The 21,955-nt window shown below is 41.5% G+C and overlaps 1 protein-coding gene across 1 annotated transcript in view; it reads right to left on the minus strand.

The window, feature by feature from the left end:
• The window catches only part of LOC138968990 (cytoplasmic FMR1-interacting protein-like), a 32,412-nt gene that overhangs the window by 5,330 nt on the left and 5,127 nt on the right, over positions 1–21,955 (minus strand). The window contains exons 3-26 of the mRNA XM_070341675.1: positions 21,562–21,639; positions 20,999–21,100; positions 19,669–19,850; positions 17,433–17,658; positions 16,721–16,828; positions 16,201–16,521; positions 14,906–14,983; positions 14,198–14,412; positions 13,458–13,605; positions 12,608–12,761; positions 10,664–10,746; positions 10,173–10,246; positions 9,559–9,655; positions 9,037–9,113; positions 8,490–8,718; positions 7,752–7,951; positions 7,269–7,356; positions 6,079–6,222; positions 3,711–3,801; positions 3,053–3,183; positions 2,618–2,696; positions 1,843–1,958; positions 1,185–1,423; positions 379–526 (exon numbers count right to left, since the gene is read on the minus strand). Of these exons, the coding sequence (XP_070197776.1) occupies positions 379–526; positions 1,185–1,423; positions 1,843–1,958; positions 2,618–2,696; positions 3,053–3,183; positions 3,711–3,801; positions 6,079–6,222; positions 7,269–7,356; positions 7,752–7,951; positions 8,490–8,718; positions 9,037–9,113; positions 9,559–9,655; positions 10,173–10,246; positions 10,664–10,746; positions 12,608–12,761; positions 13,458–13,605; positions 14,198–14,412; positions 14,906–14,983; positions 16,201–16,521; positions 16,721–16,828; positions 17,433–17,658; positions 19,669–19,850; positions 20,999–21,100; positions 21,562–21,639 (3,408 nt within the window). The remainder of the gene's footprint in view (positions 1–378; positions 527–1,184; positions 1,424–1,842; positions 1,959–2,617; positions 2,697–3,052; positions 3,184–3,710; positions 3,802–6,078; positions 6,223–7,268; positions 7,357–7,751; positions 7,952–8,489; positions 8,719–9,036; positions 9,114–9,558; positions 9,656–10,172; positions 10,247–10,663; positions 10,747–12,607; positions 12,762–13,457; positions 13,606–14,197; positions 14,413–14,905; positions 14,984–16,200; positions 16,522–16,720; positions 16,829–17,432; positions 17,659–19,668; positions 19,851–20,998; positions 21,101–21,561; positions 21,640–21,955) is intronic.

Genomic DNA, 21,955 nt, shown 5'->3' on the forward strand with positions numbered 1-21,955 from the left:
ATAACAAATACTTTTTTCTCTCATAGTGAAGAGATAGTTAGTTAGCTGTTGCTTTTCGGGTCCAGCGGACCATAATAGGCCAAATCAGTGAAGAGATAAGAGACAGCAAAGGGGCTGACAATCAAAACAAACTCCAGAGCAAAAGACATCTTCACACATACTTCAACAAAATACACTCACACACACACTCTCTCTCAAAACCCCTCCCTTCCTCAACACACACACACACACACACACACACACACACACACACACACACACACACACACACACTCACACACACACTCAAAACCCCTACCCTCCTCCAAAACGTAAACCCCTCCCCTCCTCCAAACTCACGCACACAAACACATGCACACCACGAAGACAGATACTCACAATTCCTTTGACCACTTCATCCTTCATGTCTACACGGTTGACCTTGAGGACGTGGTAACAGAAGTCGAGGGCTTCAAAGCGCCGCTGCTGACTCAGGAGCACAATGATGGCACACCCAGCCCAGTTCAACCCTTCCCCGTACAGCTCTCTGCAAATGGAAGTAGATCTTGTTCTCAATCTGTTACGATTACTGCGAATATCTGCCACAAAGTTTTATATTTACACACACTTATTTTATGTTGTCAGTTGTGAAGAAGAAGTTGACGGGTGCAATGGCCCAGTGGATAAGACGCCAGCCTCTCATGCGTAAGGTTGAGTGTTCGAATCCTGGCTGCGCCCGGTGGGTTAAGGGTGGATGTATTTCCGATCAACCAGGTCAACTTATATGCAGACCTGCTACTAGTGCCTTATCCCCCTTCATGTGTACACACAAGCACAAGACCAAGTGTGCACGGAAAAGATCCTGTAATTCGAGTCAGACTTCGCTGGGTTAAAGACACACGAAAATACCACGCATGCATCCCTAAAATTGGCGTATGACTGCCTAAATGACAAAAGTGGTCATATACCTTAAAAAACATACCACACAAACCATCGTGAATAAAATAACGCTCACAAAAAGCTAGACTGACACATAGACATACAACAGGAGAAGCATCATCCACATTCACTCATACCACATCTATCACACATTATGGCCTTTCCACCCTGCACACACACACACACACACACACACACACACACACACACACACACACACACACACACACACACACACACACACCAAGAGAATAGTATATACTTACTCAACGGTGTACTCATTCTCCCCAACAGGCATACAGAAGACAAACTGAATGGCACTCCACAGTCGGTGAAACTCGGAGCACTTGTCGACGTTCATCACACCGTTGGATGGGGGCGGGCCCTGCCAGACCGGCTCATCCAGGAAAGTCTTAACGCGGGTCAACACGATCTCAAACATGGACAGTCCACAGCACAGTCGTTCTCTGGTCAGAAGGTCGCCCTCTGCTGCTATGTCTGCTTGCTGGAAGAAAAGAAGAAGATTGTGACTTGTGTGCTGTCCACTTCAGTCATCGCTTGGTTCCCACGCATACTTCAAACCATATTTTGGGTTCAAATATGCATAACAAATATTCACTTGTAAAGTTAGAGATTATGAAGAACCTACCTCATGATTAACCAGACCAAAACAAAACAAAAATGAAAAAGAAGAAGAAAAAAGACTGATTCTTTCTGCGAATTGCATCACCATCTAAAAAAGTAATCAAAATTATTTAATCAGTATTTGCCCATTTTTAGGTGGTAGATTTCACAGGAACCTTTTATAATTCAAAATGCCATGCTTTGGAGGTATGCGGTCTATGCGCTTTGAGCACCCATAAGCATACAGACAGGCTAACGCACTGCATATACTACCATGTGTAGAGAGAAATGAAGACTTACAGTCTGATTGCCAAGTTTCTTGATGACGGACACAACTTGCAGTGCAGCGTACTTCTTCTCCAGCTGTTTCATCACCGTCTTCACCTCTTGCTCTCGCTCGCGCATGTCTTTTCCCTCTGTTCAAACACGCCATACCAATACAGTAACATTATTGAGAGAAAGTCTTCATTGGCTAACTAACAATCAGGCAAATTCATTTTAAAAAAAATCAAACCACAAGAAAGGTAAAAAATCTAAAAACAGATAGAATGCTAACATACAAAAATCCAGAATAAAAAAAACTGGTAAGGTAAGGTATTGGAACATTTAATTTTGTCAAAATTGAAACGTTTCAATTACAAGAGTATTTCACCCCAGTGGTCTTTGTATAATGGACGAACTTACTAAAACAACATAATGAGGCAATGAAAAAAGGAAGTTCTCCCAGTAAATGCAATGACTCCTTGATAGCAAGATGGTGCGAGTCATTTAATTCAATTTCCATTTCAAAAGACTTTCTGAAATGGACTCCTTTGCTGTAAAAAAAAATAACATAATGAGGCAATGAAAAAAGGAAGTTCTCCGAGTAAATGCAATGACTCCTTGATAGCAAGATGGTGAGAGTCATTTAATTCAATTTCCATTTCAAAAGACTTTCTGAAATGGACTCCTTTGCTGTACAAAAAAAAAGAAGTCCAGTTCCTTGAAAATTACAGTAATAAAATAGATAGCACCAGACCAACTCTTGGAACAGAACTGATATTGTGAAACGTGACAAACAGAAAAGCGTGCTTACCTTTGGGAGGGATGTATGGTTTGGGGATGATGTTCTGGAAAGGTGCAGCATGCTTCAGGTCCAGCACTTCCTCCTGAGTCTGGAACATATCAGACAGTTTGTTTAGACCAATGAAGGGGATGGAAAGGGGCAGTGATGGTTGTTTTATTACCAAGTCACCAAATAAATAGATTCAGGTTCAAACCTGATACCATAGATAAAGATAAGTTTGGAAAGATACAGACTGAAAACTTTCCTTTGATTCAGTCTTTTCTCTCTCTCCCTCTCTCACCAGTTAACCTCCCTAAAACTGTTTTTTAGGCCAGTGAGGACGGTCAGAATAATTAGTTAGCAACATGCACTCCAGGCGCTCTCACAATTTGAAATCTAGATCTTTAATTTGGAAGTCAGAAGTGCTAACACTGAGCTCAGGCGGCCATCAACAGGTGTCCTTACCAATGACTGTTCCACCAGCATGCAGAAGATGATAGCGTTGCCAACCTCCCTGAAGCTCTGAAACACCTCTGTCCGGAGGTCTGGGTACTGAATCAGGTCGTTCAGCTGGGCTTGGAAGTACATTAGAACACCTGCACCAGACAACACTATGTGTGATATTTAAATGTCACAGAACTCTAAGAGCTTTGCCTTATACAGTTTCACAAGAAATTTGACAGTGTATGTTTTAGTTACAAGGGAGTGGAGGTGTGAATTATACTTTGTTGAGGTAACACACAATTTCCATTCTATTTATAACACACAAACTTTCTGTGCTGTTTATCGCACATGCTGGCATGCACACATGCATACACACACTCACACACAAATCACACGTACGCAAATAAGAACATACACACCCTATAATACCAGTCGATTTTAACGAAGGGAACCTTGCTTTTTGAATTTCATTTCCGGGGTGTCTGTGCTGTCTGTTCCACTGTATAGGCACTATCTTGCGTAAAAGCACTCTGTTTGCTGAATACGGTGGGAGAATGAATGGCCTTTCCAATTATAAACCTGGCCTCATTACAAAGATCTGCCACGGTTTTTTTTTTAAGAAGGGTAGTATAGATTGCATATGTTCACCTTTCAACACACAATTGAGCCAGCAACCCACCTGGGGATCCGTAGTCATAGCGTTGCAGCTTGCAGATGTCTGGCATCACCTTCATCAGTGTCTTCATGTACTCCAGCGTTGTTCCTTTCAGCTGTCGAATGCAACAACATCTGTCTTCTCAATTCATCCAATGTGTGAGCATAAAAAGCAACATATTGTCCACACAGATACAGCAGTTCCTGCAATGTACGGCCCCCGGCGTGAGCGGACACCTGACATGTACGGACACATTTGCTGGGCACAGAGTGTTTTCCTTCTATATTTGCCCCCCCTTAAACGGACACCTGCAAAACGTGGACGCGGACACTCATTTTCGGTCCCAACAGCAGGTCATACCTCCAATGTACGGACAGACCATCGTCAAATTTTCACCACAACAAAATCGATAACAGAGCAGTCCGGCTCTTGGTACAAAGATCACAGCCGCAATGGCGTGATGACAGTCACTGATAACTTGAGTGCCCGTGTACCCATCAGGAGGGGGGGGGGGGGGGGGGGGGGGGGGGTAGTTTTGGTCAGGAGTGGAGTACATGCGAAGATGCCAACATGAAACTGCACTGAGCTCTTTATTCTTGTCTGTTGGACGTAAACAGAAACCACAGTCGATAAAGGTCCTGAGCGAAAGAGAGTGAAAAACCGGCCACAGTTCTCAGCATCGTGTGTCTGTGTGTAACCTCTTTCATTGACAAGATACTCTTGTTTCCCCTCAGCCTTGACCAGTGAGTCGGTTGCCTAAACTATGAACCCTTCAGTTGTCTTGCTTTGTCAAAAGTTACGACACAGTCAACTGGTTTTGCTCTGAGTGAACAGTGCAGCTGGCCTCTCTGTCCACAGTCCCCAACAGTACATGGCTGGAGGAAGTGAGAGAGAGGGAGGGGGGTGGGGGTGGAGGGGTAGCTGGCTAAACTCTGTGGGTATCCGGTGTCACTGCATGTCAGCAGGAAGAGCATTGGAGAGAAATAGAGAGGTGTACTCTTCCACACAATTTCCAAGCATCAGTTGTCACGGCTTGGTGTAGGCATTAGTGAGGGAGAGTGGGAGCTGTGTTATGCGCAGTGTATTTCCGACTGAAGAGTGAAAAGTCACTGCCATGCCACATGATCGGCATGCAGTCAATAAAGCCAGACAAGAAAAAAATAAATTACATGATTATGACATGCAGCTCTATCTGCTGCTATTTATTCAAACTGGTTTTCAAGCTTATTCTTGCAAAGCATCTGCACACGCTCCTCTGTGCTGTGTTTGTGTGGCTGCTTTCGTATGTCAGTGCATGGTGAGTGTGTTCACTACCTTGAGGATTTATTTTATCTCTTCTTTTCAACACTTTTCATACAAATCATTTTTACAGAACGTTTAAAGAAGTATTAGGAGTTTATTGTTACTGTTTAGTAGCCACAAGAAGTGATTAGCATAGACTCAATCCTGTTGTTTGTGTGTCTCTGTGTGAGTGTATGGGGAAGGGGGTGGTGTGGTCACCCCTCCCGTGACCGGACACCTGCAATGGGCAGGGATATAGCTCAGTTGGTAGCGCGCTGGATTTGTATTCAGTTGGCCGCTGTCAGCATGAGTTCGATCCCAGGTTCGGCGGAAATTTATTTCACAGAGTCAACTTTGTGTGCAGACTCTCTTCGGTGTCCGAACCTCCCCCCGTGTACACTACATTGGGTGTGCACGTTAAAGATCCCACGATTGACAAAAGGGTCTTTCCTGGCAAAATTGCTTAGGCACAGTTAATAATTGTCTACCTATACCCGTGTGACTTGGAATAATAGGCCGTGAAAGGTAAATATGCGCCAAAATGGCTGCAATCTACTGGCCGTATAAAATTTCATCTCACACGGCATCACTGCAGAGCGCCTAGAACTGTACCCACGGAATATGCGCGATATAAGACTCATTGATTGATTGATTGAATGTACGGACAGTTTTGCTATGGCCCAAGTACTGATGTATATGGCATAAGAATGGCAACTTAAAAAAAAAAACCTATCAGACTCTGCAATATTCATGGAATGATCATTTAGAAATAAATGTTATATGTAACATGGCTATCTCAAACCTTTTTTCCAAATGCATGGTTGTACACACAGGTGGCAAAATCTGTGACACTGAAGAGGGAATGGAATATGCACTGATACAAATCTTTGATAATGTGAAACTTGTTACAGTAGAACACCCCCCCCCCCCCCCCCCAATAAGAGCTCCAAAAATCTGAGAAAAGCAGGTCTTAAAAGGAACAGTCAGAAAAGGAGGTAAATTTAGAGAAACTATAAACAAAATATTTGGAAAACTTGGGTCTTTGAAAAAAAGGGGGGGGGGGGGGGGGGCCGGGTGGCACTGCAGTTAAAGGAGTACAGAGGTGACTCACAAAGCTCTCAATGGTTTTGAGGACTTCCTCGATGACAACAGCAATCCCCTGGTAGCCCAGCAGTCGACAGATGGCCCTGAAGTGAGGAGCACCGATGAACCCAGAGTACAGGCTGAAGATGGTGGTGAATGATGTGTTTATGCGCTGCAAGAAGAAGACCAAAAGTAGTAACATGGTGGCGAATGATGTGTTTATGCACTGCAAGAAGAAGACCAAAAGTAGTAACATGGTGGCGAATGATGTGTTGATGCGCTGCAAGAAGAAGACCAAAAATAATAACATGGTGGCGAATGATGTGTTGATGCGCTGCAAGAAGAAGACCAAAAATAATAACATGGTGGTGAATGATGTGTTGATGCGCTGCAAGAAGACCAAAAGTAGTAACATGGTGGCGAATGATGTGTTTATGCGCTGCAAGAAGAAGACCAAAAGTAGTAACATGGTGGCGAATGATGTGTTGATGCGCTGCAAGGAAAAGACCAAAAGTAGTAACATGGTGGTGAATTATTATGATGTGTTGATGCGCTGCAAGGAAAAGACCAAAAGTAGTAACATGGTGGCGAATGCTGTGCTGATGCGCTGCAAGAAGAAGACCAAAAATAATAACATGGTGGCGAATGATGTGCTGCAAGAAGAAGACCAAAAGTAGTAACATGGTGGCGAATGATGTGTTCATGCGCTGCAACAAGACCAAAGTGAGTAATACAGTCCCACCTGCCCTTGCAACCATCTCTGGATAAGGGCCACCTGTCCACAATGACCACCACAAAGAATCCCCAGATCTTATTTCCCTATCAAATTCACCTTTCCATAGTGAACACCTTTTTATAACTCCAACTTCCAGTGTGTCCCTTGGGTGGTCATTATTGATAGGTTCGACTGTATGAAAAATAAATTGTGTAAAGATTTAAAGCATACAAGCCAGGTATGTTACAGCTGTCAGGTAAGCTTTTAAATAAAGAACAATGTCCATCTGCATTACAATGGTGTTTCAGATAAATATGCAATACACGTATCGACCACACCTTAGAGCTGAATCTCCACAAAAGTAGCACACTAAAGTAAAAGCTGTCCTTTTACTCCTTCCACACGCTAAGATCTAAAAATAATTCTGAACACTCAGTTCCACTAATACCAGACTATTTTGAGTTTCCATGAACAACTGATCATGCATGGTTGAGATGCCATACCTTGCTGCCCCAGATGTAGTACGCTGAAGGGTTGGGAGGCTTGTCTCTCTTGGTTTCTTTCTCAAAGGTCAGCTGCGTTTTGACAAATCTGGAAGTAAACAACAAAAACTGCGAGTTTAAAATTTGTCAAGAGTGTCAAAGAAAGGGTACTTTCATTTGTCTGAGAAGATGGCTACTAATGTGGTAGTAAACACCAAGCACAGCATGACCCGAGATCAAAACGTGGAGGACACAAACGAGTAGACAAACTCCGAAAATAACTCTGTCAGGTCTGTATGGGTTGTCAAAGAGTGAATACTCTTGCTTTCAGTGAAGCAAACTTTCCCACGAGCTCCTTGTCCACATGTTTCAGACACACTCCTTGCTAGTGACTGACCTATAATGACTTGAGGGAAAGTTGACCTCACTAAAAGCAAGGGTATTCACTCTTTCACAACCCATACAAACCCGGCGGAGTTATTTCCCAACATCCCCATTTCCAACCTGTTGGTGGCAGCATTGTAGCAGTAGTTCGGCAGCAAGTCATAGTTGAGTTCCCAGAAGACATGCAATGTGATGCGACCGTACGGAGCTGACACGTTGTGGTTGGCTTCACGCAGCATGGCGTCAAAGTCATTGAGCGTCAGGTACTCTGCCAGCAGCTTGTGAGTCAAGCGGTTACACTCCACCAGACTCTCCAGTTCCTGCAATTAAACAACAGTGGGGCAATGCAGCTGTTATAGTACTGTGGTACACTCTTTTTTAAGACCTCCAAAAATCTAAGAAAATCAAGAGAGGATCCTATTAATAGAAAGTCTGAACAAATTAGGGACCTAAAAGGGAAGAGGTTTTAAAAATGGGGTTCCACTGTAAGAAGCTGGTGTACAAACACATTACACAAACAGACAGTCTGAACAAATTCACACTGCAAGGTTCAACATCTTGTTCAGAAGCTGACATGTTTGTGACAGGTATCAAACTCAATTGACAAGTTTAACATTCTTTTAGAAAATTGTTGGAATTCATGAAAGTTTAAAATGCCTGAGTGTCAGGTTTTAATTTTTTTTCTTATTTACTGAATTCCTTTTGCCAAGTTTAAATTTTTTTTTTATTCAATGAGTTCCTTTTGTCTGAAAGTCTTTCAGGTATGGACAACACAAGAGGGGAAATAATCAACCACATGTTATTAAGTACCAACACAGAAGATTTCAAAGAGCTGAGCAAAAAAACCAAAGTACTCACAATGATACCAGTGATGTCACCGACTTCAAAGCGGGAGATGGCCACGTCCAAGGCTTTCTGCAGTGCGGCGTTGACCCGCTGTGCGATCAGGTGATCTAGGTCAATGGAACGACCCAGCAGCTGCACGTGGCGCTGTTTCAGCAGTGTCTGATAGCGATTGGCTGTTGGAAACTGGATCTTCTCCCCTGCATTCACACACTCTGCACGGAACCGCTTGTCCAGGAGAATGCTGCCAAAATAATGCACATTGTGACTTCGCATGTGAAAAAAAGTTTGTTTAAAAAAAAAATTTCTCGCGTTTTCCCCTTAAGGTTTCAATTTTGTAATGTGTAACTGTCTCTGCTCTGGTCTTCAGAAAACTTTCTTTCTTTCTTAAAACTACACTTTAGAGATAGCACCACCTATGAAAAACAATAAAAATAAGCAAACTAAAGACAGATTTGAAAGACAATGGACAAATGATCTGTCTCAAAGTAATAAAACGAACAACATAGTTGTCTCATTTATTAGTAAAACAACAGGGAAGCCATCAACACTGTTCGCATACCTTCCAGCCAGGTGTTTGTAGTAAGCAAAGATCTGGTCACTCAGCTTGTACACAAACTGGTCAAAACACAGGTTCACCTGCAACACCAATCATATTATTTGAATACACTCCGATCAGATATAGTGTACAAGAATGTCTAAAGCAAAGTATCATTTTTGTGATGAGAAAGTCAAAAACAAATTTATTTTGCTACTCTGCTTTAATAGTTTAACCAATCTGCTTTGTATGCAGAAGCCCATAATGTATTTCTTACTTACTTGATTCAGACTGTTCTCTTATTTACGTTTTTACGGCTGTTCTCTTATCTACGTCAATCAGACTGTTCTCTTATCAACTTTATTCAGGCGATCAATCTGGCTTCTGCATCCAATGAAACTGACAAGTTCTAAAAACTTCATTTAAAGCACATGGATTTAAACCCCAATATAAGCAACTGGACACACCACTGACAGCCCAAGCTTTTGTGATTCACAAAGATGCATGTTACTCTCTGTCTAATTTTCTGAAGATTATCATTCTGACCTCCGCTTCCACTTCATCATAGAGGAACTGTTTCTTGAAGCGCATGAGAGCGTACTGGGCACTGTCGTTGTACAGATCCAGTGGGTACAGGATGTACCTGAAAGAGTCAAACATTAATACAGTACTTGGAAACTTATTGCAAACTACTGCTCATATTGTTTTTGCTTTTCCAGCCATGTCATATTTTTGTATGTTTGTGATAGGTTGGCAAAAATCTTATTAATCTGCTATCATGAGAATATTACAGTGGAAACCCCCTTTGAACCCTGATTTAAGAGTGCTTCTTTCTCAGACCTTGCTTTTTCTAAACAATTGTTTTACATAAAGTCTGTAAATGAACCACCATGTTGAGACTCCATCCCTTCATGCCCTGATTTTTTAACCGAGGGTGGTTTTAAAAGAGGGGCTCCACTGTACCTAACAAAAGAACAGAAGACATGGACAATGTACGATAACAAAACTCATGCAGCAAATAAACCACAAACCATTCAAGCCACAGATTCAAACTCAGATTCGAAATACAGCTTCAAAATCAGCACTAATATGACAGGTTTTCTGTCATGATCATTGCGTCAAAGCATGGACTCGGGCTCAAAAGAAAGTAAGACACTCACTCCATCATGGATGGTTCCCTGGTCTCCAGAATGTGGTCTGTCAGGACCCAGGGCATGGACATCTCAATGGGAAACTGTACGCAAAACAAAATGAACTGTTAAAATACGAACAAGTTTTCATTTGTTGAACTCTTTTGAACACAAGTAAAGAGGAATACCAGTGTTATTATGGATTGGAAATAACCTTCTTCAAACTGACATACTCAAAAGATGGTGCTGATAGAAAAGGGACTAAATGACACCGAAAGCTTTGGATCGGTTGATGGTCGTGCCGCTTGTAAACAAATGAAACAAATCACCAGCCAGCAGACAGACATGAACTTCAACCAAATACCAAAACTTGCTTCACTAGGCAAGTATTATTAATTCATCAACAGTTTTCCAGACAATGCTTGCTTGTCACTACCCATTTTCAACTATTTTAATACTCAACCATCTTTGTCCAAATGGTCAGCCTCATAACGATCTATTTTATCATGCTTTTCACTTACCTGTATACGTTTTCCCATTGTCATTTCAAGGAAGAACTCTCGGTACCAAAGTTGAGACAGGTCACAGCAGTTAAACAGAGATTCTGAACAGAATAAAAGCACTCGAACTCACTTTCCAAAACATCTCCTTGCTCATCACATACGTATCAAATAGATGCTCAAGTATAAAAAAAAAAATGTATGTGGGTCCTTCCACAAAGCTGTGTACCACAAGAGGGTCATGACTTTAGAGTAAAATTTCGGAATGTTTTTCTTGCTTCTCGAATGATATAAGGATATCAACAGACTGCAAATTAACCAAAGAGATAACGATAATATAATCAAGAAAATCGTTCGGTTGGTTAGTGTTTTGTATGAAAGCAAACACTGAAAATGACGTCAAAAATGGCAGTTTTTGTGTGACATGCTTAAATCTTGATTTTAAGTATCCGTGTGGCTGCTCATGAAATGCGACCAAGAACTCCCCGATATACATCTTTGTTGTGTTTTGTGCTAGTGTAACATATGCACTTAGCTGTTTTCCCCTACACATGCATGGGTGAAACCTAAAAAAATAAATTGACTGAAAATTCTGAGGCAGGGGTCCAGGGGCCGCCCATGCCCTGGCGGGGTACAGGGGCAGCGCCCTGTTGGGGGGTCCAGGGGAACAAAGCCCCCCAGCTGAAAACAAATTTTGACGTTTTATAGGTGATTTTATGGCCTCTCCTGGGCTCTAAAAAATGTGACACTTTAATGCCTGTCAAAAACCTAAGAGACTGTGATCAGCCTAAAAAAACATAACATCTTGGATTTTTATTTTTAGTCTATTCTCACTAGCACCAGAGGTCCATTCCAACTTATTCTGCTTAAAAGAGTGTCAGAAAGCTAAAGATAGACTGTGCTGAAGCAAGCAGAGAAATGAGTAATAAGTAACAGTATATCCTATCAAGTCGATGAGCCACAAAAACAATGCCCTTGTACAAAACAACAATTTCACCAAACAAGTCACTCGATCATGCGCTTATAACACATAACGATACACGCTCAAAGACAAACAGAAAATGACAAAACTGATAACACATGAAAAACAGCAGCCATATATCACATACAACATGAACACCTGAAGTTAATGATGACTAACCTGAAAACTACACCAAAGATACGCATTGAAGTTGAACCGAAGATCCAAAGATACTGAGCACGGCCCATTCGGAAAGAAAGAATGAAATGGTCGACTTTATCACGAAGTCGGTACAGCTTTCTTGTGATGTTTGCTTCTTGAGCGTGCATATTCTTCCCGATAATTCCATAATCTCTAAATGTAAAGCAAAAAAAGCTTGTTACTATATACTATGGCTTTTTGTTATCTGTCTTGTGTGTTTAGATCTCATGTTACGTTAAACATGTGTGATGTTACACAACTTTCCGACCACCCCTCGTATCCAAAAAGATTAAACTTATCTTTTGTTTAGCATGGCAACGTGACATATGTCTATATCTTTCACATAAACCGTAATAACAACCTATTCAGACACTTTCAATCTCCATGATGCATGTCACACGTTTGGTACACAGCTTTATGGAATGACCCATGTACCTAATATCATCAGCTGAAAGGTTTTAACTGCACAGTTTCATTATGTGAACTATACTTTCAGTAAATACAATTTCAAAAGCAAACAATGGCCAAGGAAAAAGAAACTGTGCAGTTTAAAAAAATTTGAGTTTACTTAACTTGATAACTTGTAGCTCAGGCCAAGAAATTTACCTCTGTTTTCTATGATTTGATGGATTTTACTTGTTCACTTTCAACCTTAGTTACTATCCAATGACCAGGATCAAATCAAAATCAGACCAGGAGTTCAAAAAAGTAGCTTGTGACCCTCTTTTAATACACATTAGGGCAAACAAAACACATTTTATTGTGTTCACACTGTAAATGTAGTCAACAATCAGCTAACCCACCGTTGAAGTTGAGGAGGTAGTTCCAGAAGAAGGAACGTCGATGGAAGTCATCAATGGTCATCAGGTGGTGGGGGTCAATGTCTTTGCGTAGTGTCTTTTTACCCCCACTCCTCTCCGCAATCAGGGATTCCAGCATAGTCCGGATCATATACAGCTGAAATAAGTGAAATATCAGTGATGTAATTCAATAAATACTTTGCCAGGGTTATCATTAAGAAGTCGTTGGTTTGCCCCTATTAAATATACACTCACTTTGTACACCAGCAGAGTCACTGATACCGAATTTCAACAAGCACTGCTAGAGCGCCACGGACACACACGCACAACCACTAACACACACACAGACTAACACAACATTACTCCAGTCTCCATACCTCACTAAACTGCTACCAGTCTCTGCATGGTCAAGACATGTATCACATAAATACCACACCTGCACTTTAGTCGATTCAAATTCAATAGAACACATTTTGTTAAGTTCAACTTGGTGTCCTCCCTTTTCTTGTTTTCAATTTTTCATAGCCTAGTTAAATGAATGAGAAATAAAGCACTCTTTCAACCAATTCAAAAGGCTCACATGTGAATGCCACATCAGTAAGTCATCTGAACAAACATAATCCTCCCAAGATCTTTGATAGGTTCAAAAACGAGCACACTATTAACCCATATTTTCTTGTTACCTCTAATAGATTTAAAAACTTGCACACTTACACCTAAAATTTCTTGTTACCTCTGACAGGTTTGAAAACTTGCACATAAAAACTGACTCCATGCGAGACATGCCTAGAATTTCTTGTTACGTTTGACAGGTTTGAAAACATGCACACCTGTGCCCACAATTTCTGGTTACCTGTGTGGATGAGGGCCCAACGTTCCTGCGAGGCACCTTAATGAAGAAGCCATCGTCAGGATCCTTCTTGCCTCTCATGGCGGGGTCTTCTGGTGGTTCTGTGCCTCGCAACCAGTCCACACATGTGTCTCGCACTGACATGATGATGCTGTTCAACACATGCGTAACACATGAGATTCAAGCATTACAAAGCAAGAAAACGGGATGCTGTTCAACACAGGTAATACATGAGACTCGAGATTAACAAAGTAAAAAAACTAACATGTGTCTCGCACTGACACGATGATGCTGTTTAACACACAAGTAACACATGAGACTCAAGCATAACACAGCAAGAAAAGTAACTGTCTTTTCTTAAACTTACGAGTGGGGTTAGCAGGATCCTGCAGAAAATCAATACGCTGTCCTATGCTAAAAGCTGAGGCGATAGAGCCAGGTAAAGCTGCTCTTTTCTTTGTTTTGTTTTTTAATTCTGCACTGCTCTACTTCTGTGCAATAGTGTTAGAACACAAAAAATATGCCATGAACAAAGAAGTTACCGAACTGAAAAGAGCATAAATATAATCACCGATGCCACAGCTGACAGACCTTGTCAATAACAATACATATCGATTGCACTAATATTCTCTTAACTGACGTAACCAAATGTTTCATACAAAAGTTGTCTAATTATAAAAAAAAAAAAATTGCTCAAATCAAAAACTGGCAGGTTTTTAAACAAACAGAAAAAGATTTCTCACACTTTGATGATGTCACTTTTCTTTTTGATGGCTTTACGCAAGGGGTCTCTCAGGAAGAGCTGCACAAAGTCTTGTAGCTGGGCGTATATGTGACGCCGGATGGCATCCATAAAAACTGACTCCATGCGAGACATCAACAGCTGCAGACCCTTGATCATAGCGATCACCTCGATCAGGGCAAACTTCTCGTCACGGCTGTAGTTGTAGCGAGTAGCCTGTCGGAAAAAGAGAGGAGAATCTACACCATGGCTTGAAGTTTGTCTCACTTGCCTTTGTTTGTTTTTGCTCTCATTCATCATCATCAGTTTGAATCAAAACAAGCAAGGCTATGCCGTTACTTCTAAATCAAAGCGATACAGAAAGGGAAGTGCTCAGAACATAGAACAACTGTACACTGAACCAGCTGAATTGTGTGCAAGGCAAAATGTGTGCTCTTTATTGTCCTATGTCCTGATAGCTTTCCTCCCAAAGTTTCTCCGATGTTTCATGTTCTTAATTTTGTTTCAACAAATAAAACAAATTTACAGTAAAAGAAAAGCTTCTGGCTTTCTAAGAGCGGTCCTTATGGAAGAAACAGCCTCTTGGAAGAGTTGATGCACAAATCACAAATCACTATCAAACACTCATTCTGAAAACTAGGACCAAATGAAGCTCTACAACTCATGCACAAGACTATACTCTTAGTACCTGCACGAACATGCTTCTTACCCTCTCATACTCCTCTGCCTCATGTGGACACTCTTTGTTTTTGTGTGGGTCGGTTGGATTCAGCAGCTTCCATGAATACTAAAAAAAAAGTATTAATAAACACCTTGGTGAACATATACGCAGAGAAACAAAACCCTTGAGCTGGAACAACAAGCACATGACAAAGAAATCCACTGGCATGCTCAAAAACAGACTAACCAGGTGGATAAAACAGGAAAGATACCAGCAATGTTTCTGCAACAAGGAACACCGTCTTGGCAGATAACGTCACAGAACATCTCAATTAACTCATCTACTTTAGGATAACATTCCATTTCATTCTTCTTCTGCGTTCGTGGGCTGAAACTCCCACATACACTCGTGTTTTTTGCACGAGTGGAATTTTACGTGTATGACCGTTTTTTACCCCGCCATTTAGGCAGCCATACGCCGTTTTCGGAGGAAGCATGCTGGGTATTTTCGTGTTTCTATAACCCACCGAACTCTGACATGGATTACAGGATCGTTTTCGTGCGCACTTGGTCTTGTGCTTGCGTGTACACACGGGGGTGTTCGGACACCGAGGAGAGTCTGCACACAAAGTTGACTCTGAGAAATAAATCTCTCGCCGAACGTGGGGACGAACTCACGCTGACAGCGGCCAACTGGATACAAATCCAGCGCGCTACCGACTGAGCTACATCCCCGCCCACATTTCATTCAAAACAGTGAAACCCCCCAACACCTCCTTCAAAGGCTTTTTGATTAAAGACTCCCCCCTGTTAAGACATTGCTTCTTCTGATATAGCTCAGTTGGTAGCGCGCCGGATTTGTATTCAGTTGGCCGCTGTCAGCGTGAGTTCGATCCCAGGTTCGGCGGAAATTTATTTCACAGAGTCAACTTTGTGTGCAGACTCTCTTCGGTGTCCGAACCTCCCCCCGTGTACACTACATTGGGTGTGCACGTTAAAGATCCCACGATTGACAAAAGGGTCTTTCCTGGCAGAATTGCTAATAATTGTCTACCTATACCCGTGTGACTTGGAATAATAGGCCGTGAAAGGTAAATATGCGCCGAAATGGCTGCAATCTACTGGCCGTATAAAATTTCATCTCACACGGCATCACTGCAGAGCGCCTAGAACTGTACCCACGGAATATGCGCGATATAAGACTCATTGATTGATTGATTGATTGATAACCTCTGGCTCTGTAAATAAACCTTTATTCTAAAACTCCTTCCCTTTTAACACCTGATGTTCTCAGAGTGTTCGAGGTCACAAAGAGTGGGGTTCAACTATACACGCCTCTCTCACCAGTTCCATGACTTGCTGCGTCCATGCCGACAACAGCTGTAGACCTCGCAAAGCCAGTTCCGTCAGCTCCCGGTTTTCCTCGTCATTCCGCGGCACCTCCCGTGTGGTGGTCGTGGCCTCGTTGCTATGGCGAGCAAGCTGACTGATGTACTGTCCATGGTCGTCCCTGATTGCTTCCAGATTGATGAGGAGGTTGGACTGCGGGCTGGGAGCACTGGACTCGCAGCAAGGCCACTTGGACGGGTCAAAGTTTGGACAGTTGCGCAGGTAGGCGTACGGTGCAATCTGCATGTCACCGTACAGGGGGACTATCTCAAGGTTCTGTAAAAAAGGCAAGCAAATTGAATGTACGTTAATGTGAAAATAAAGCCAAGATCTGGAAGTTTTTAACACACAAAAAAAAGTGCCAGGAAATGTACCTCCAGCATGGACAATTTTTGAATTTTTAGCGCCTTATACACACACACACACACACAGATACACAGATGCACACACACACACACACAGGTAACCCAATTACCTTGAGTATTCTGTCAATTTTGTGCATGCTGATGCGTTTCTTAGCATCCATCTTGTAGATGTTGTTTCCTTCCTTTGTGTCCATCAAGAACAGTCCAAATGCCATCACCTGTTTTAAAAGGAATATACATTATGTTAAACAAAACAAAGGTAAAGAACACCAAACAAAGCACAACAAAAATGACCCAAACCTAACAAATAAACACAAAAATCAACAAATATTTGTGGTAATAGCTGTCCAAGGGACAGCTCCAGAAGGCTTCATTAACAAATCAATATGGGCAGAAAGACACTGAGACAGGAATACAAAAACCAAACCCTTAATCAATTCACTCAAAATTACCCCTATTATGACCTCAGCTGTCCTTACACATCAAGTATATATCTTTGAGGGATTCAGATACTATTTTGTTAGTGAATATTTTGTAATGTGTATAATTACAGCCCTGAAAGTAAACAAAATGGTGCACTAGCCTTTGGCTAGTAGTGATTCTGAAAATTTACTAGCCAGAGAGCAAACGTTACTAGCCAAACCAACAATTTGTTTCAGCAACTTTACCTGCATCAAATGCGAGTAGATGAACATCTCTATTCGCCAGTTACATGTTTCTACTCGCCACGGCGAGTAAAATACCTGCCACTTTCAGGCCTGAACTAACATATTTTTATTCAGATATATGTGCACAAAGTGAAAGACACTGACACACACTCACCTTAACCAGCATGTATTTCTCGGTGGGCTCCAGGTACATGCGAGACTCGTACATGTGCTGACAGATGTTGATGATGTCGGCCAGCAGCTCCTCGTAGCCAGGGATCTCCATCAGCGTGGCTTTCAGTGTGTCGCGGATCTTGTTCTGGATGGCCAGGTTCATGGACAGATTCTGTGAGTCCTGCAGGGCCTGCTGGTCTGCCATTACTTTCAGAAACTGTGCCGCTCTGTGGACAGAAATCAAAAGTTCATGGTTTATGAGATTTCTCAACTAGTTTCTGCAGATAATTGTGTCGCTCTAAAAGAAAAACAGTTTATAAAGAGATTCTCCACTAAAGTCTGTAAAATACTGTGCAGCTCTGTTGACAGAAATAAAGATTTGGGTTTTATAAGGGATTCTCCGATAGTTTCTGCAGATTAGTGTGCCACTCTAAAAGAAAAAGTAAAACACTTTATAAAAAGATTCTCCACTAGATTCTGTTAGTCTGTAACCATCAGAAACTGTACAGCTCTGCTGACAGAAACAATGATTTTTTTGATTTATAAGAGACTCCTCGCTACATTTTGCCAATTAGTGTGCCACTCTAAAAGAAAAAGTAAACAGTTTATAACAAGATTCTCCACTAGATTCTGCGAATTACTGTGCCGCTCTGTTGACAGAAATAAAGATGTTTGCAGTTCATAAGGTATTCTTTGCTAGTTTCTGCAGATTATTGTGCCGCTTCAAAAGAAATTATCAGACCTGTTTACCCTAAACCCGAGGCAAGAGTACTTTCCCAAAAAGTTGAGTGTATTTTTCAAAAAGTTGGTGTACATGTACTTTGCAAGCAAAGCCATATGGACTAGGGAAAATGTACGCGTGGGTGCAAACGTGTTTGTGTAAGAATAGCATGTCTTGTGAACACCTTCAGAATTTAACTCCTTCCAATACAACAGGGATAAAACAATTTTATTTACCTGTCAGTTTGTAGCATTATAACCAGTGTCTTCAAACAGATTGATAATGAAAAGATGAAGTTCGTGAAATAACATCTGCGGTTGACAGTGGCAAGTTCATTTTTACAATCATCTCAGAAAACATTGCTTCAGCACGGACTACAGCCTTTTCTTCTGGCAGGATTTGCTTCATAATTCCTTGGCAGCTTTCAGCGGATTTCTTTGCAGCAACCTTGTCCAGGTGAGTTTTGGAACTGCAGTGTCGTTCGATGTCATATTTCCCAGCATGGGCAATGGAGAAATCTGATTTACAATACTTGCAGTGTGCATGACTTTTTCCCACAGTAGACTCCACAATTCCTGGCTCTTTCTTATATTTCTCCAAGAAAATCTGCTGCTTCTGCTGTTTAGACTTGGTACAGTCATCCGAAACTGGCAAATTTGTCCACTTCATTTTGCCACGATTGTCCAGACGATCGCACGTGCCAACAACTGAACGAGGTTTCCACAGCTGAAGACCCGCTGTCAGGGTTATCTCCCTTAGACCGAAACTGTTATCAGTTGTACCATCCCGTAATCAGCACACCAACACCGGAAAACGTATTCTAGTCTTTTTCTTAGTCGTATTTTGTGCGTGTGTCGCATATTGTCGTACCGATAATAATTTGGCGTACAAAATACGCCCAAATCGTACTGGTAAACAGGTCTAAATTATTGTGCAGCTCTAAAAGAAAAAGTAAACCGTTTATGAAGAGATTCTCCACTAGATTCTGCAAATTACTGTGCCGCTTTGTTGCCACACACAAAAAGTTAACTGTTTACAAAGAGATTCTCCGCTAGATTCTTCAAATCTGTAAGGCTGGCTGATCTGGTTACTAACTCCAGACACTCGAAAAGTGGAAGGATGAAAGAAACCCACCACAGATCCTTCAAATTCTACAAGGAATATTTTCACACACAAAAAAAGGTTGGGACTAGAAGTTAGAGACAGCATCATACTGAATCAACAAGTGTCCACAAGAAATGGCAATCATAATGCTCAGCAGACCCCAAAAATGACAATGCAGACCTTTGTTTATGAGACACCGAAGTGTGTTACTGATAATGGTGAAAGGCGAAAGTAAACCATATCTTTGACATTTTCAAAAACAAGTAACCAACTACCAAACAAAAATTGCAAAACTTACAGACTAACAATTACAACAACGTTACACACACACCACAGTGCACTCAGAAATGACACTGACACAAACCCAACAGGTATGTGTTATCATTAAACGTGGTGAGATTTTTGCGCTTACCTTCTGTATGCAGAGTAGTCATTGCGGACGCTTGACTTCATGTTCTTTAGTTCATCCAGCTCAGCAAACATGTTGATGAATTTCCCTAGTGTTATAAGATAGGCCTCAGACACAAAGTCGTTGCGTTTCTCACGATGACATAGACGCTTGACCTCGGTGCAGAAACTGTCAATAGCTTTCCTCTGCACACAGGAACATATGTTCAACTCACTTAACACAATCCTGAAGAAACGAATAGTTGACGTGCAAGACGATAACAAAAGACGCAGCTCAATACCATAAACTAACCCGAGAAAGTATATGATGTGAGAAACATAAATGGATAAAACACAGAAACATTGTATGCCCCATCACTAGATAGTGCAATTTCTTCTTCTTCTTTGGCGACGAACAGTTCACTGATAGTGCAATGTTATTTGAAGCAATAAACATCCCCTACACATTTAGGAACAAGAAGGGCAAAGCCCATACGACTCACATGCTTGACCTTGACATGACCTTGACCTTCAGGGTCAAGGTCAAATAACTAAACCTAGCAATGACATCATACACTAAGAACTGCTTTACACATTTTTCCTACCAAAATACATGTGACCTTGACCCAAGGTCAAGGTCATCCAAGGTCATGCAACACAAAGCTGTTAATTCAAGACATAGGAAGTACAATGGTGCTTATTGGCTCTTTCTACCATGAGATATGGTCACTTTTAGTGGTTCACTACCTTATTTTGGTCACATTTCATAAGGGTCAAAGTGACCTTGATCATATGTGACCAAATGTGTCTCATGATGAAAGCATAACATGTGCCCCACATAATTTTTAAGTTTGAAACAGTTATCTTCCATAGTTCAGGGTCAAGGTCACTTCAAAATATGTATACAATCCAACTTTGAAGAGCTCCTGTGACCTTGACCTTGAAGCAAGGTAAACCAAACTGGTATCAAAAGATGGGGCTTACTTTGCCCTATATATCATATATAGGTGAGGTATTGAATCTCAAAAACTTCAGAGAAAATGGGAAAAATAGCTGTTTTTTAGACAACATTTATGGCCCCTGCGACCTTGACCTTGAAGCAAGGTCAAGATGCTATGTATGTTTTTTGGGGCCTTGTCATCATACACCATCTTGCCAAATTTGGTACTGATAGACTGAATAGTGTCCAAGAAATATCCAACGTTAAAGTTTTCCTTACGGACGTCCGGATGGACGGACGTCCGGACGGACGGGGGGGACGGACGGACGGACGACTCGGGTGAGTACATAGACTCACTTTTGCTTCGCATGTGAGTCAAAAAATGAAGCCATCCAAAATCTGAACAAAAACTTACCTGGAAGAACATGAACTGCATCAGTTTGTTGACATGGGGTTCAAGTACCTCCACAATCTTCTGGTAGATCTGAGTACGATTCGGCTGCTCATTGCTTTTCACCTGATTAAAACCATTATACACCCATTTACAACGCGATAATTTCCTGAAGCAGACCATGTTAATTGTTATACAATGAAACAAGTCATGACAAGAAACAAAAGGCACAATAAACTCATGACTTGTCTGCAGCTTGCGATGTAGAAAGCCATGACTCTCAGTGACTAACATTACATGTTCATGCAAAGTTGGACACGCATAATTTCCTTCTACTTTTCATGTTCTACTTCTAGTGACAGAGTAACAGCCAGATTCAGAACTAAAGTGAAATAAAGAGGAAATAGTGCAACGGTACATTTGGCTGAATTTCCTGGGATTTCCTTCATTTTGACCAGATCATTTTCAAGCAAGCTGACCTGCCTGTTATCTAAAAAGAGTGTAAAACTTCTTGATCAAAGCGCTCTATGTCTAATTTTTTTTAGAATAACTCAAGTGATGCAGATATGTTTAGAACTCTTGTCTACCTGTGGCAAAGCTCTGGAGCAGCATCTCCATGTGTACAGCATGACAGCATACTCCTCTCCTTCTTCTAACAGTGTGTTCTGGAGAAAATAAATGTACAAGTGAACAAACATCTTCTGTGCTTTCAAAACAACACCAACAGAAGAGAACCACAGTTCAAAGCTTTATAAAAATAAAAGTGAAAACAACGATTATCCATGAATTGAGCACATTTTTACCACTGCATAGCTGCCAACTTTTCCCAGATAAAAATAGGGAGGACTGAGCATCGCGCCGGGGTGTCCGGGAAAATTTTTGATAAAAAGGATGCAAAATGGTGCAATCTGGTGCACTCTGAGGATTATAATTGCCAGTTTCTGGCAGCAAATTTTGTCACAAAAAAGGAAGAATGAGTTG

Source organism: Littorina saxatilis, linkage group LG6 (genome assembly GCF_037325665.1).
Source record: "Littorina saxatilis isolate snail1 linkage group LG6, US_GU_Lsax_2.0, whole genome shotgun sequence".
Taxonomy (NCBI): Eukaryota; Metazoa; Mollusca; class Gastropoda; order Littorinimorpha; family Littorinidae; genus Littorina; species Littorina saxatilis.